Below are 16,161 nucleotides of genomic sequence, written 5' to 3'. Positions count from 1 at the left end.
AGATAGATATTTTGCTTCCTCCCAAAGGGAATTCAAAGTGTTGAGGTCCAAGGGAGTAGTGGGATGGAGGAGGAAACCTCCCCCCCCTTGAAAAATCGGCATTGAACTCAGTTCTCCACTAGTTTCAGCCACCAATGCACCCCCACCCCCCAGATGATGCTTGGGGCCTGGTCTTCCGAGGGTCCCTCCTAGAAAGCTCCCTTCTCTTAAAACTGACATGTCTAATTGGCAAACGGTGCCATATCGTGTCCAGAGGTCTCCTGTGGAACATTTCTACAGCTGTCTCCTTCAACTAGACGCTTATTCATGTCGCCTTAATGAGAAACAAAACGATCTCTAATGAGCAATTACATAGCGACAGAATTGTTCCCATAACAAATTCTTGTGTGTGACAGAAACATCCTTTGTACCAGATATTCTGCATATTGTTACTGATTTTCTTTCTTTCCTCCTCTCTCTCTCTCTCTCTAGCACGCTCGCTTTCTCGGTCTCTTCCTCTCTTCTTTCTCCTTTCCCAGACAGCACAAAGTAGGATGTTGGCTACTGGACGCTGGAAAAGCTGACCAGAGCCACCCCAAGAGAGGGTACAGAAACAAGCAGAGAAGCCCCGATCCTCAAGGGAGTGAATTCAAGCCAAGGGGATGTGAAAGCATGCCTCTTCCCCAACCACAAGCAAGCTGGGGATGCCCAGGCATAGCTGGCACCAGAGCCTGCCAGCAGTGATCAACCCTGAATTTGGAGTCCCCTGAAAAAAACAAATCCAAATATACTCCAGCCTGGGTTTCAAAATGCCAAAGCCTTATCTTAAAAGGAACAAGTACAAGCAACCCATAACAGCAGGAGTTCTGCTGCTCGGGTTGCCTCTTTGTTCTCTTCCCTTCAATACTTATTTTCAATATTCCAATACTCATTTTTCTGGCAAAGAAAGGCAAGATTCTACAAGAGGCATGGATGGCAATGCTTCTCTCGACTAATCGTATCCTGAAAGACGGAAGAACTGCGGGTTTTTTTAGCCTGTCCATCATTGGGGATACTTCTTCCCACTCAGGGCTCCATCATTTGTTAATTACGCTTCCAAAGCGAGCGGATATAGTGAGGATTTGCTCATAGTCTATCAGCGATTTAGCATCGGATGCCTTTTAATTGGGAGAAAGGGACGGCGGTTGTTTAGGGACTTGATTTAAAAACAACCCGAAACTCTGCTTTTGGCGGCTTGGGCAGTTTTCTTAGTAAATGTAGGTCATCGGTGGTGCTCTCTCTTCTATTTTGTCCTTACAACAACCCTGCGGAGGAGGTTGGACTGAGAGAAATGCCTGGCTCAAAGTCACCCAGGGCGTTTCTGTGGCCGGAGATGAATTCGGGTCCGGTCCCTCCATTGTTAAACCCTTCATCCACTGTTTCTACTTCTCCATGGTTTTTTTTAAAAACCTACCTAATCTATCCCCTATCCTAGATAAAGGGTGGGATTCAGGCAAGTGGATTGAAAAATCGCCGCTTTTATCAAACGCCAAGTGGGCATTCCCAGGGAGGCAGAGTTGACAGTGAGAAGGAAGTTGGAAATGGAGTCAGGTCTGTCGAGTTGCCCCTTTAGGCTCGGAAGGATCGTTTGAGAAATCAGATTGATCTGGGAGGGAAGGGGAGGGGAGGAGAAAGGAAGGAGCAGTTGACTGAGCTCTCTTCCCGGCCTACCTTGCGTTGGTTGTCCTGGGACAGACGTCCCCGGGTACCACCCAGGCCTGGTGCCCCACGTCCCTGTCTGCCCATTCAGCATTCTTAGCTTGTCATACATTCCATCTGCTCCCATCTGTTGCTTTTCGCTAGCCAGGTTGCGTAGGACTCGGTTGATCGAAGAGACCTGGAAGGAAAATTGCATTCCACCAAATGGCAGCCACAGGGGTACAGAACCTCACCCCCTCCTCTCCCCTTGCCCTCCCCCTCCCCTTTCCCATCCCAGCAACAGATCGACTGTCCACCCAGAGAAGAAAGCCAGACGTGAAGCAAAACTCACTCGGCTTCCCGGGATCCTGCCCACCATTCATTTCACCGGGTTCCTTGGCAAGCGGCCCCTTAAGACACAGATCTTCCCTGGCCCTCTTGCTCCGTTCATTGCAAGCTCCCGGCTTTTAGTAGGGCCACTCTGATTAACGCCCCCCTCCCCAAGGATGCAGCGCTAGGCTGCCATCCCAGGACTGTGGGGTGGGAGGAATGGGAGATGCATTCAGGAGGCAAGACATAAGGTACGGGAGCCTGAGACAAAAAGCTGGTGAAAAGCAAGTGGCACGAGAGACCTCTGGGTTAAGCTGTGCCTTCAAACATATTTGGCACCAAGGCAGCCAAATTTCGATCCCTTTTGGCAGGGCCCCGGGCGGGTTAGCTGGAGTACTTTCCTTTCACAGGACAATCACTTCTTTTGGGCAGTGAATAGCCTGGGGCAAAAATGCCTCATCCTCTTCAAATTAGAAAGAAATGTCCAGATGAAACAGTTCAACTTGTACCTATCCCCCTTATGCCGGTGCCATTCCTAATTCACACAGAAAGGTTTTTCCCACTCCCCCATGTATGTATGTATGTATGTATGTATGTATGTATGTATGTATGTATGTATGTATGTATGTATGTAGGTATATGTGTGTGTGTGTGTGTGCGTGCGTGTGTGCGTGTACACATACAGTTGTGATATTCAAAAGCAGCATATTTCTATTCTTTAAATCCCCAAGAACTTAAAAGTCAAGAGTGAGTCCCGAGTTATCCCCCCTCCCCCTTTGCAGGTTTTGCCCCTATGGAAGGAACAGTGGGGCAGAGAAGGGAGGAGTATGGAGCTAAAAGACAGGGTGGGAATGGTTATCTAAAGCTCTGTTCTAGGTCAGACAGAAAGGAGATTTCTCGAGGAACTTACGCTGGGTATATTATCGTTGGTACAGACCCCCTCCGATAGTAATCTGTCTCGGATCTCCCAAGCAAAGATCGAGGGGCACTCCCGCTTATACTGCGCTATTTTGCTTACAACTTCTGGAGTCGCTACTCTCGGTTTGCTACCTCCGATTGCCCGCGGTCGAATGGAGCCAGTTTCGTAATACCTGCCCAGAATTTTACTCACACAGCCATTCGACACCTGCATCAGGGAAGTGGACAGAAAATCACATTATTAATAATTTCAAGACAAAAATAAAATTGTTTAAGTATGCATTAAACAATGACAAGCTTACGTTTTGATTGTCCAGCACTTGGACTTTTGCATCTGCATGGGTCTATAACACAAAAATATACCTTCAATGGTATGAGAACTTACTTAGAGAGGTTTCTTTTTTTCTTTTCTTTTCTTAAAAAAAAATTTACATTCCGGGCCCTACACGCTACAAAGCTCAAATGTTGGTTTCTAAAAAAAAACCTTCTGACACAGGGGAAGGGAGAGAAAAACTGAAGAAAGATGGCAAATGTGGACAAGCATCTTCAGACCAGTTTTCAAAATAGATACATTCCTGGGGGAAGAGATTTGGGGGCTATAGAATTGACCTATCAGAGACGAATTCGACTGCATTCCTAAAGCCAAATACTGGCCAAAACTTCTCGAGGGGGGGGTCAGGATTGCCGAAGCAAAGGCGATTCTTTGAGTATTGCTGGTTTTTCAGCCTTTGCTTAATATATGCATGCAGAAAACAGAAGCTACTACATCCGGGCGGAGAGGACACCTTAGCTTCCCCCCCCCACCCGCTCCGTCCCCAATGCAAGGGAGAAATTTCCCAGAAGGGCATTGGGGATATATGGCTATCTCTTATCCTCGCCCAGTTCGTTCCCAGAGCCAACTAAGGCACCGCTCGAAACCCTAGGTGACCACATACAAATAAGGCATAGACAGACTGGTCAAGCAATATATATATATATATATTTCCATGATTTGGAGACACCGCTGGACTGAGCAGAATTCATTATTCTTTTCCCCCAGAAGTTTGCGGCCGTAGCAAGCCCTCCTCCTCCTCCTCCCTGGTTTTTCAAGAAGGCAAGAAGCCCCAGGCTTGACTCCAGCTGGGGAGGCGACTGGCGTTTTCACCTGCAGGATTCGGGAGATGTCGCACGGCCGAGCCCCGCTGTGGGCCAGTTCCACGATTTTTTGCCGGGTTGAATCTGGCAGCGGCCGCCCGTTGACAAACACACCGCCGAGCTGATTCACGCCGCTGTGACCTGCGAAGTGGGCGAAGGAAAAGAAGGACAATGGAAGTCTCGGTCACCTGAAGAGCCCAGGAAGAGCTGGCAGCTCCCTCCTGGGTCATGAAAAAGACAAGGGCGGCGGCGCGGGGGCGGCGGTAGAGGGAGACAGGGAAGGGACAGGAGGTGGGGGGAACCTATCGAGCGCAAGCAGCTCTGTCCCACGAGGTGGGCCTGGAAGAAGCGGGGGGGGGGGCTTTCTTCAAGGAAAAAAGCGTTTCAAGAAAGCCTCCAGTTCTCGCAGCCGCGACAGTCGCAGCCGTCTAGGTTATAGGCACAGAAAGGGGATTCGCCTTCTCTCGGTTCAAAATCGACACACAGGTCTCTAAATCGACACCACCATTTCCCTGAGAAAAGCTCAGCTCCACAACCCCTGTTTTGTGTGTGTGTGGAGGGGGGATTAGGGGTAGAGGGACGGACGGACAGGAGGGTCACTCCGCTATGGGCTCTCCTGTCCCACCGCCCCGGCTTGCTCCTCCGCCTCCCCGCCCCCAATTCTAGGCGACATGCCGAATCCATTGGCGGCCAGGTCTGTCCAGAAGAGCAACATTTGGTCACACGTTTCCACTCAGCCGGCGTCCTTTAGGCAGATTGGTCAACGGGCGAGCAAAGAAAAGCAGGGGGGCAGCAAAGAAAAAAGAAAAAAAGAAAAGAAAAGCCCCCCCCCCGTCTCTCAGGTTGAGCGTGGGGTGGAAACCCGGCGCTTGGTTCCGGGAGCACCGGGTAGCTCCGACCCGGCAAGGGTGCCCTTCCCTCCCTCCTTCCCTCCCTCCCTCCCTCCACACAATGCCCCGCAAAGCAGAAGAAGCAGCCCAGGCTACTTGGTTCTCCCCCTCTCCCAAATTGTGCCATCCCCGAGAAAGTCACCTCTCCCCCCATCTCCCCCCCACGCGTTGGCGGTAAAAGAGGGGGAGGAGAAGGGACATCGGGGTTAGGAAGGAAAAGCCACTGGTCTGCATCCCCTCCGCACAGCCCCCACCCCCACCCCCACCCGGCCAAAGGCAAGACTCCCAAAAGGAGTTGGAAAAGGATCCCCAACCTGCAGCTTTAAGCTTTGGAGGAAAAAGGTTCCCTGGAGAAGATCTGGCCTCTCTCTCTCTCTTTCTCTCTTTCTCTCTCTCTTTCTCTCTTCCCCTTTCTCTCTCTGCTTCTGTTCTGCTCGCCTTCTCTCTTTGGAGCCTTCTGCTAAATTGACTCCAGGAGCCTCGGCTTCTTAGCAATAAATAAGCTCCAAATATAGAAGAGCAGGAAAATATGATGAGTCTCTCTGACATTTGTCTTTAAAATAAAACTAGCTGCACGTCAAGTTTGAGCTTAATTTCTGGAAATAGGCGGAAGTCGCCCCGGATCATGCATGGAAGGCTAATTGAAAAGATCAGTTGGAGCACTTGTAGCAGACCTGTCACTTTGTGACAGTGCTCCGCTCTTGGATATTGCATCGCCACGACAAACGGGAGCAGGATAAAAACGACCCTTTCTGTCCGGATTTGGGTATCACTCCGACGAGAGTGAACTCGCCTAGCTATCCCTTCGAGGAGAAGCGACTTTTTAAGGTAGCCACAGGGTCAATCCGGACACCACCGAAGGGGCGCGCTGCCTCCGCGATAAATCCGAAGTGACAAGAGTTGGAGAGAGCAGTGGGGAGAGGAGAGGGGGGGGCGCAGGCTGGGAGGAGGGGAAAGGGAGGCTTGGCGTAAAGGCCACTGGAGAACTGCCCAGCCATGGCTGCAGAAACCTCTAAAGGGGAACAGCGGCCCTCTTGGCTTCTAGAGATGGAGTTGCTGACCGGGAAGGAGCTCAAGAAAGCTTGGGGAGGGGGCGGAATCCGAGGCCCACTTTTCTCCCCCTCTCGCCTTCCCTCCACCAAGTGCTTGTTTCCTGGAGAGGCTTTATGCTCAACGCTGGCACCCAGATCTTCCCTTTCTCCTCTCTTTCCCACCCCCCACATTGGCCTGGACTGCAGATAAATTTTGGTCGTCACCCCCTTCCTGCCTGAAGCCCATATAGCCCAGCTATAAGTCCGTAGCTGAGTTCTGAGCAGCAGCAGGTGCCCCATTCTGCTCCCCATAAAGCGTTTTCCACCTCTACTGGGTGCTCGGAGCTCTAGGGCCTGCGAGGTGCACCGAGGAGCGCTATCCTTCCTAAGTCTCCGCATCCCACTCCCCCCCGCCCCCCGCCACAGGAGCCGATGGAGGCCATTCGCTCCCCTACCGGAGAGGCGGAAACGCCTTTCCTCCGCCGCGCCTCAAGGAAGGCAGCCCAACTCCCAAATCCCGCGCAAAAAAGGTTAAGCCTTAATCAATGCCTTAATTTCCCAGGAGAACGCAGGCAGTTCGAGCCCAGGGGCAATGATTATGCGCCTCGGCTTCTCGGGCGAGCCATCTAAGAGGAAAACATATGGTCCCAATTTGGACGCGCGGGGCTGCAGACACGCAGGAGTTCTCCACACAAAGCCGGGAAAACTGGCCGCGACCTCCACCCAAATCACTCCGCGGGCTTTTTATCCCCCTCCCCTGCGGGTAGGATGGAGGAATTAGGGGTGGGGGGCAGGAGGGAATCGAGTGCAAAGGCATTTGCCATTCCCATGAAAGATGCTCGTGTGGTGTAGGGGAGGCCTGGCCACATAGGAGACCCCGCTCTCTAGGAGGCCTTATCAGAAATTTATCCAGGGACGAGTCAAAACCTCGAGCAGGATCTCTTCACCAACGCTACCCCAACCCAGCCACGGAGGCACTTCCGAAAGAAGCCCGCAGATAAAACACGAGCGCCCAGGACCTCAGCTCCCCAAACAGGCCTCGAGGTGCTTCTCCCCCCCCCCCCAGTCGGGGAAACTACACACCCAAGCGAGTCTTGGGCTCAGACAAAAAGGTGCAAAACCCCCGTGACACAGGGAAGTCGAGGCCGCGAGTCGAAATGCGGATTTTATCAGGAGGGGCGCCGGATTGGAGCCGCCTAAGAGCCGGCGTGGCCTGGCCGGAGCTTCTGCGGGGCTCCTTGGAGAAGAAAGGCCCGCTGTGCTCAATGGGGCTGACTTCCAAGACCTCTTCCGAAAGCCAAGGGGATGGAAAGAGACGCGGGGGTTACGTGCAAGCGCAAGCGAATCCAGCGAAGAAGAGAAGAAGAGGGAAGCAAAAGCTATTGAAGAGCCGATTCCGCGACCGGAGTCTCGCCTGCCCTTCTCTCCAAGGAAATCCCGACGGAGTTTGCATACTAACGAGGAATCTTTAGGATTTAAAAAGCTCAACCGAAGAACAACCACCGGCCAGGGAGGGGGGCTGGGGCGGTGCTTTACAGTAGACTTAAAAGAAAGACAAATATGCTTCAACATGGGAATCGCTTGCAAAGATCTCCGCGTTGTTTTCACCGGCAGAACTTTTGGGAAGATTTAGGGCACCGTCCAATCTCAACGGACCAAGCCTACCTCGATCTCAGGAGGAACCCGCGAGCTTAACTCGCCTTCCCTGCACGCTACACAACAGGAGCAATTTTTTTGTCCCAAGTCCATGGACAATCCGGAAAAGCAACTTTCCCACTAAGAGAATGAGGTTGGAGGACTCTCCAAGCTCTCCACTCCGGCCATGTCTACCTCCAAATAAAGAAGTCGCGTTAGGCTTCTTAGCACGACTTGCTGCCCCCAAGGCCGGCTTTCTTATTGAAGGCGAAGCGTGTTTATCGTGTTTATCGGCAAATAAACAGCGCGGTCGATCGTAAAGAGAGTCCAACCATCTGGGGCTTAGTCCCCTCGCCAAGGTGCGGAGCTGCGCGCGAAACCACGGCCCTGCGGAAACCCGGAGCGGGTTTTTAGAAATAGCGGTGAGGTGGGGAGGAAGTTATTTATTCATTCTCCTGCTGAAAGCACCTGTGCTCCACCCAACTCCCCAGGAAACGGGGCGGCTGGGAGTAAATTGTGGCCAGATTTGGCAGAAGCAAATATCCTGGCACCTCTTTCCCCTAATTCGGCTCCCCCCTTCCTGTCAAGGTCACTCGGGATTCCCTCCAGCCTGCGGAAAGGCCTGGCGAGGGTAGAGGCAGAGACGACGCTCTTCCTCCTGGAAGGGCATCCCGCCCAGATCAAAGAACTCCGGAAGGAAGGCACTAACTAAGCCCTTTCAATCGGCCACTGGGAATGGCCCTCCCGAGATCGGGGACGCCGCCGCCTCCTCTGTCCCACCGCACTTGGAGGCTTATCTCCAGGCTTCCAACCCCCTGCCTAAAATACACTGAACAATCAGGCATTCCAAACCAGCATCGCGTCTTGCGGTGTAAATCGCCCACCCTGCCCAGTCCTTCGGTCTGCCAGCGTGCTAAGGTCCCCTTACTATTTGTAATACGCCTCTCTGCCTCGGCGCCAAAGAGGATAGCTGACGTTTTTGTTTTAAATGCATGGTTCGGGAATGCCTAATGCCAAGGAGAACTCGCTCCGATTTGTAAAGGACTGTTGTTTTCTGGATTCTAGTGGAGGGGTTCTAGTTTACTTTTTGGAGCTGGGGCCTTACTATGACAATATCCCAAAACGGCGAGGGTCTCTACCAACCTTTTGCTTTACTCTCCAGACTGATCAAACGACCAGCCTGGATCTAGCAACCCCCATCGCCCTAGCACCACGCCTTCTTGAACAAATACCTTGCATGCTAAGGGGATTTCCTTCCAGGTTAATAAAAGTTGCAACGACAGATTGAGGATTTCAACTAGCTCACCTTTTTTTTTTACCTACATCACAACAAACAGCGAGCATAATGCAATGAATCGGCCTTCCTTCCTTCCTCCCTCCCTCCCTCCCTCCTCCTTCCCTAGTTTTAAGATGTGCAAAAGTTACACAGGCCTCAATGCTCCACTATTTCTTGCCCAAGCTGCTGTCATGCCCATCACTGGAGAATGCTGGGGGGTGGGGGGAGAGGGATGGTGTGAAGTGGACAGGAATCCATAGCATGGAGAGCCAAGGAAAAGAACCAGACTTCTAGAAACCTGCTTGTGTGGAGATATCGTCTCCCACTCCTCAAGAAGAGAATTATTCTCACAATGTCCCTCCACAACAGTCAGAAAGAACCTGCATATTTCAAGGAAGGAATCCAGGAGGAGATGAATTTTACTGTGGGTCTCTCTACAACCGGTGGCTTGTCAGTCCACAAAAATATATTCCTTCGCCCATCTCCATTAGGTGCAATTACAAGGAAAAAGCTTTTTCTGAGTTGGGTGGATTTCCATCCCTCCAACATGTCCTTAAGGACAAAGAATGGGATTTTCCACACACTGCTCCCCCTCCCCCAAGTTCAAAAGCCTTATCTCTTGGTGGAAGAGTCCAAAAAACCGCATTCATCCAAACTCTTTCATCTTTCTCTTCCACTAGGGAGGACATTTTCAAAATGAGTAATATTCTCTCTTCCCAGCCACCTGACCACCCAAGCCAAACTACTTTTTCAAACTAGACATGCTCAAGCTGACATCCCAAAAGACAGGAAGAGCCACTTACTGTTCTGCATTGTGGACCGTTGAAGCAAGATCCCACGTGGCTCGGGAAGAGGGCACTGTGAGTGATAAAATCAATATTAACCAAGGTAATGAAGCAGGTTGGCAGTTCCAGTATTATGATGGCTAAGAACTCATTCATTCTATGGCCTCTCAATTAAGGCCCCCAAATTTTTTAATTTATTATTTGTTTGTTGTCTCCCAACCCTGATCATCTTTAATAACAAATCATGAATCTTTCATGCAACCATGCAAGATAAATCACATTCTGAGGAACTCTTCAGCTCTCTCAGCACATCAACTACCATGTGAGAAGAGAGGCTGGTCAGTCACTTTTAACCCCTAATATGGACTCATTCACATTATTGTGCTATAGGGGAACACAGGAGGAGGAGGAGGAGGAGGAGGAGGAGGAGGAGGAGGAGGAGGAGGAGAGGGAGGGAGGGAGGGAGGGAGGGAGGAGGGGCTTGAAACTTGCCTGATTTATGAGTGGACTCTCCTCTCATGCAACTTAAGGAATCACACATCTGTGTAGTGCTGATTAAAGTTTTCCCACTAGGATAAAGAAGAAAAGTGCATGAAAAAATAAAATTAAGGACTGTTTAGTTTACACCCTTCCCTCCCTCCACCTGCCCCACCCCCATTCAAGAATGGGGCTATTCTTGAGAGTTTAGAAGTGAAGAAAATGTGGACATGCCAGTCTTCTGAACTGTTTTTCTTCCTGAGCATGGATTGGTTTAAAAAAGAAAACAGTTCAAAAGACTCATGTGTCCAGCTTTTCTTCACTTTGAAACTCTTGGGAATACCCCCATTCCTTAATAATATTGGAGTGCTTCTTGCAAGAATGCAAACTTTTGTCCCTTGGTATGTCTGCGGTTTTAAAACAAACAAACAAACCCTCCAACAACTTGACTTTGAATTTATTTTTATGGAAGCGAGTATAACACATTCTTTCTCTGGTCTGACAGAACTTTATGGGTCAAAGAAGGCTTGCTGCCACCTATCATTATAAGAACAACCACAATAATACTAAAGCAGGAGAAGAAAGATATTTCTCGGTTATGTGCAAATCTCTCACCTGAGGCATTTTAAATTAGTTGGATATTACTTTTGGTGAGAAAACCAAAAGTATCCCCCACCCCAAGAGGCACTAACAATCCCTAACAATTTTTCAAGAGCCATTAATAATCCCCCCCCTTTTTTTTCCTCCTGAAAGGGAAGAGAGCAATGAGAAGGGAAGGGAACGAAAAGAGAATTCCACTCATTCTGGTTAACTTCTTTCTGGTCTTTAGATCTTCCCCTCTTTCACTGCACTGTGACACACGCTGTCTACCTCGCCTCACTGCTTTAAAAAGTAAGATCAGGAGGGGGTGAGAACTGCGAGCACAAAGCTCATGGGAGGCAGACAATGGCTTCCATTTTATTCCCCTCCCCAAACTACAGCGCAAGAGCCATCTAGCCTTCTCCTGCTCGGGCAAGGCAGCTTCCAGCTTAAGGTACCAACAGCCTTTATACATGGAAGATGTATAAAGGACAAGGAAATGTCCTCTCCTCCCAGTCTTAGGCCCAGGACCTGGGCAGCCCCAATGCCTGACTTCGGTGGGTGTTCATTCCTACAGCCCTTCCTTCCTTCCTTCCTTCCTTCCTTCCTTCCTTCCTTCCTTCCTTCCTTCCTTCCTTCCTTCCTTCCTTCCTTCCAACAAAAACATTTTTTTAAAAAAGTTCTGTAGTTCCTGACGTGTCTGCGTTTTATCCCAGCTTTTTCTTTTAGGTTCCCAGCCTCGCAGTAGGAAAATAGAGAAGTAATTTCTCGTTATAAATATCTGGAGGTAATTATGTTACTGGTGCGAGTTGTTAAGGGTTGTAAAAAGATACAACAGCGCAGTGGGGTGCTCAATTGGGGTGAGACAATTACAATAAAGAAGCTATTCAAGAGGGGTTTTCTTTTAAAAAAAAAGCGGAGGGGGGGGGGAGAGAAAACCGAGAGAGGTAAAGGAGATAAAATAATGAAACGGTGCTCGCTTTCAATTCCTTCGTCTCCTCCCACGTTCTCTTTACTTATTTATTTAGAAAGCTTTTTTCCTCCCTGATTTTGTTTTAAAGAAAGCCTTTTCTCTCTCTCTCTCTCTCCCTCCCCCCGCCCCAATTCCTGGTTTGTTCACAGAGATCCATTGTACTCTTTCTCCGGGGAAGAAAAAGAGGCCAAGGCGGACGGACGGAGTCCAAACTGGGCCCGGCTTGGGCGGCTCTCCCGAAGCCATTAAAAAGCAAGAAAGCCAACCGGCGATGCCTTTCCCGCAGCGTGAAGGACCTTCCAGGGATAAATATTGACTCCGCTGCCGAGAGGCACCTGATTAGCGGCCTGGCCCGGCTAGAGACGAAGCTGGAGCTGGAGCCCCATCGTCTGCACCTCCGGCTTCCCCAACCACTCGGCCCGGACACCCTGCTAAGCCCGCGGTCGACCGCGGTTGGGGTAGAAGCGGGGAGGGAGGGAGGCGCAAGCTTTGCTAGTTTGGTAGCCGCTGCCTTTCTCCACGCGGAAACTTTGGCTTCTCGGAGCTCTAGCGAAGCGACACCCTGCCGGCCTTGGTTCTTCGGCCGCCCTCCTCAGGACCGGGAAAACTGAGGCGGCCTCCGCGAGAAAAACACCACACACACACACACACACACCCCATCGGGCAGTAGTTCCCACTTTGCCACGAAGCAGCCAATTCCTCACGTTGCGTTTTGTGTTCGTGGTGAGACGCCGCGGCGGCCGGTGTGCCACCCATCCCGCAACCGGTCCAGGTGTCCTCCTGCTCTCGCTTTCCATTTTTTTTTAAATTTTACGCTTATATTTGGCTTCTCTTCCAGCCGGTGAAGGCCTAATTTGGGCCGCCTTTCTTGAAAACCGCCCCCAAATCGAGACCTCATCTGCTCGCCTTAGGATGCCGGGGTCTCCCTTCCGTGGCGAGCACAGTCCGCTCTGGAGATGATCAACGTTTACAATCCCATGACAAATCGGAAAAAAAGATAAAAACGCTAATCCAATGGCGCGGAGACGGTTGCAAAGGTCGCCGGCTATGAAAAGAAAAAATATGGCCAAAGACTCCAATTAGGATTTTTTTTAAGGCCTACAAGGGCCCGCAGCCCCGTAGCCGCCACTTTAAAAAGCTTCGCTGTTTCTCAAGGTCTCGAACCAGCCGGAAAACTTTGTCCGCTTCTGCTCTCGGGGTGGTGGTTGCTGCTGGTTGGTCCCTTGTTGCTGTTGCCCGTGGTTGTTGTTTGGAAGCCGCGGGTCTGACTCTGAAGGAGTTTTAGCAAAGATCAGTGGATTTTCGTTCCCTTGAGAGACCTTAAAGAAATCGCAGAGAGAAATTGCTTCTTCCTTCACTCTTTTTTAAGCGACTCGGTAGGCAGCATTTCCGCGTGTGCAGGTTGGCTCAAAAGTGAGCGCCATTTACTTCAATGGGATGCTTCCCTTGCGATGTGGCGTGGGCATGAAGCTACAGCCTTAAAGTACTGCGGAGGGAAGTGGCAGAAAACTTTTCTAGGATCCTAACAATTTTCGCTGGGGCTGGGAGAACAATTTAAAAGGGGAGGGGAGGAAGCATCCAGGCATACAAGGAGGAAATATTCATTTGGGAAAAAAAATCCAATGCATGAAATGGAAGCAGAAACTCTGTTTCATTTCGAAACTTGATCGCAAAGTTCTGTGGAGCGCAAAATTTAGATTTCCGATTTCACACAACCGGTAGTGAAAGGGGTGCAGAAAGGGGGACTCGATTCTTTCCTGCTTTTGGGGGGTGGGTGGGTGTCCAGAGTCCTTTTTTCTTCCCCTTTGTTTTTGTTTAAACAGTTGGAACTTCTAGCCGGGCGATGGTCAAGTTAGAAAGTTCGGTTGGTTCCTTTTCTTCTGCGGGCGGATAAGTTTGGGGAGATCTCGGGGCTGCTTGATTGAGAGTGACAGTCCTTTAGGCTCGCTCAGACCATCCCGGACACAGCAACTACTCAGAGCTGACTCGGCCTAGAAGGTGACGCTACAACCACCAATACCCCCCTCTCTCTTTTTTTTTCATTTGCTTATCACCAGGCACATGAATAAAAGATCCATAAATAAAGCCCCCAGGATTCCCCCAAACGGGACTCCTTCCTCACCCAAACAACACACAGGCGCCTGCCTCTTTGGAATACAAAGCAAGAAAAGTAAGAGTGGGGGGCCCGAGATACATCCACACTCGGATCGATCCAGTCACCTCACAGAAAGCAATCTATGAATCAGCGCCAGGCGGCCGCAGTAGAACAACAGCAAAAAAACCTGGTGGCACCCAGTCACATCCACCACGCGCGTTCTGGGAGTCCCTGCAAGCCTCGAGCGAGCTTGTCGCCCTTAGTCAGAAGAGACCAGTCTTTGGGAGGAGGGTTCTGTCCAGTCAGAGGCAGCCAGTGAGTCTGGCGGCCCTGCTGCAGCCATTGCTTCGCCAGGCAAGATTGTTTTCGGGGCGGGGGAGGGTGCATGAAAGAAGAGGAGGAAGTAAGCTAGCTTTGAGACTGGTGCTTCTGCCAGGATCATCTCCGGAATATAAAAGCGGAGATAAGAAAGGGGGGAATGTGTGTGTGTGTGAGAGAGAGAGAGGGAGAATGGGCGAAAGAGAAAGGCAGATAGGAGGTGGGAGGCAGCGTGCAGCCTAAGGAAAAGAAGCAAGTAGACTCACCTTTTTGAGGCATCCTGTCTTGTTGTCAAAGCTCTTGTCAACAGTTTTTTTTAAAAAAGCGCCCTTGATTTGAAACGATGGTGTCTTAAAAAGGGTTGCCAGTAAAAGAGTTTTTCTCCAGTGACGCTGCTGGTTGTGTGATCTTGAGTTCCTGGGAAGGCGACAGAGATTGACAATAAAATGGGCTGACACTGACTGGAGAGGGAAGAAGAAAGAGGATGTGAGAGGAGGGAGGGGGCGGAGAGAGTGGGGGGGGGAGAGGGAGAGAGCCAGAGCACACCTAGGCTGATTGGTGATGGTTCAAGGGTATGGATGTGCGTGTGCGCCTAGTCTCTGCCTCGCCTCCACCGGCCCATTAGCAAAGGCTGACCTCTGTCACCATCTTCCAGCAAAACACTTCCTCCCCGCGCCTTAACCAGAGCGGGAAATGAGGCTGAGCCAGGGTTCGCTTTTCAAACCCACTAATCACTCCACGCATGCAAATGCTCGGCTCGCTCCCACACAAAATATTGCTTTATGCAAAGCAACGCCATTGCCTCCCAGCTGCCGATTGGATGTTCACTCACACTGCCTGGTTCAATTGGCCCATTTGTTTGAATATGAATGCACCGGCTTCTCTTCTCTCTCTCTCTCTTCTCTCTCTCTCTCTCTTCTCTTCTCTCTCTCCCTCTCTTTTCCTCTCCTCTCCCTTTCCCTCTCCCTCTCCCTCCCTCTCCCTCCTCCCCTTCTCGCTCCTCCTCACTTGGATTCCCCTCCCCAACATTTTCCCTGGGTTCCTCTTCTATCTTTTCCTAGCTCAAATCCGAAACTTTGGGGGACAACAAGAATGAGCGGGCGGGCAATTGCCAAGCTTCGCCGTCTTGGCTTTGGAGAGGTGGTTTTTTTGTTTTTGTTTTTTTTGTTCTCAAGTTATCCAAAATAATGCCACCGGGGCCTTCCTGAAATTTCTCTCCCTCTTTTTTCCCCCTCCCCTTTCCCTTGCTTCCTTTCCTCCTCTTTCCTTGCCCCCCCCCTTTCATTTACCAGAGCCAAAGTGCCTCTTTGCCTGCAACTAAAATATCAACTCTGCTCACACCCGCCCCCTCGCCTCTGAGTTAGGGCCCGGAGTAAATAAATAATGTCGCTTGAAAAACGAGTGCCCTTTTCTTTCCAAAGCGACCGCGGTTGGTGCGGGCGGGGGACGGGGAGAGGGAGGGAGAGACGACCCATTTGCATTTAAACAGTTAGCTTCCACCAGACAATGGAGATAAGGGGGAAAAAATAACATTCAGATGGTAACGACATAAATATTTGGGAGACAGGCGCTTTGTCAAGAGGGAATCGCCTGGAGGTAGCCAAGTCTACAGTTGGGTATGTGGGTATTCATTCCCCCGTTTTCTCCAAATGTGATGGAGAAAGGAATTTCTCTCCTCTCTCTCCCTCCCTTCTGCCTGGAAAGTGCAGAGCAAATACACAATTTACTTTGTGTATTGAGGGCTCTCGTGAAAAGGGCCTGAAGAGTCCTTGCCTAAACTTCTTCCACGTGCCGTTTGTTGACTAAGAGTTGTAAGGTTTCCTCGACCTCGCCCCCCTCCGCCGCAGACATTACAAAAAAAAGACAAGGCGAATTGAGGAGGGGGAGTAGTAACCCCCCCAGGGGTGAATATGGGTATTTGTGTGTGATAATGTATTTTGCTTCCACCAGCTTTGGCCCAATCTTGCATCTCATCTCCGGCCCGTTTCTTCTGTCTACACCCAGGCAGAAAAACCGAGGGCCGAAGGCAGGCAAACTTCTGGCCACACACTACCACAAGTTCAT

The 16,161-nt window shown here is 50.6% G+C and overlaps 1 protein-coding gene across 14 annotated transcripts in view; it reads right to left on the bottom strand.

Annotated features, from left to right (window-relative positions):
* The window catches only part of PAX6 (paired box 6), a 44,403-nt gene that overhangs the window by 19,466 nt on the left and 8,776 nt on the right, over positions 1 to 16,161 (bottom strand). For 3 of the 14 annotated variants that reach the window (XR_015697073.1, XM_087718589.1, XM_087718596.1), the window contains exons 1-5: positions 5,243 to 5,492; positions 4,049 to 4,179; positions 3,207 to 3,248; positions 2,897 to 3,112; positions 1,690 to 1,855 (exon numbers count right to left, since the gene is read on the bottom strand). Coding sequence is in view for 13 of the 14 variants with exons in the window: in XM_087718589.1 (XP_087574715.1) it covers positions 1,690 to 1,855; positions 2,897 to 3,112; positions 3,207 to 3,248; positions 4,049 to 4,179; positions 5,243 to 5,477 (790 nt within the window). In the remaining variant the exon portion in view is untranslated. Of the gene's footprint in view, positions 1 to 1,689; positions 1,856 to 2,896; positions 3,113 to 3,206; positions 3,249 to 4,048; positions 4,180 to 5,242; positions 5,493 to 9,673; positions 9,729 to 10,147; positions 10,225 to 14,363; positions 14,515 to 14,643; positions 14,817 to 16,161 lie in introns of those variants that run through there. The other 11 variants (XM_087718625.1, XM_087718618.1, XM_087718654.1 and 8 more) reach the window with 7 other exon arrangements.

Source organism: Thamnophis sirtalis, unplaced genomic scaffold, assembly GCF_051295495.1.
Source record: "Thamnophis sirtalis isolate CommonGarterSnake01/CBP01778 unplaced genomic scaffold, rThaSir2_p1.2 scaffold_1, whole genome shotgun sequence".
Taxonomy (NCBI): Eukaryota; Metazoa; Chordata; class Lepidosauria; order Squamata; family Natricidae; genus Thamnophis; species Thamnophis sirtalis.
The sequence above is the reverse complement of the archived record's forward strand: the minus strand, read 5'-3'. Positions and strand labels throughout refer to the sequence as shown.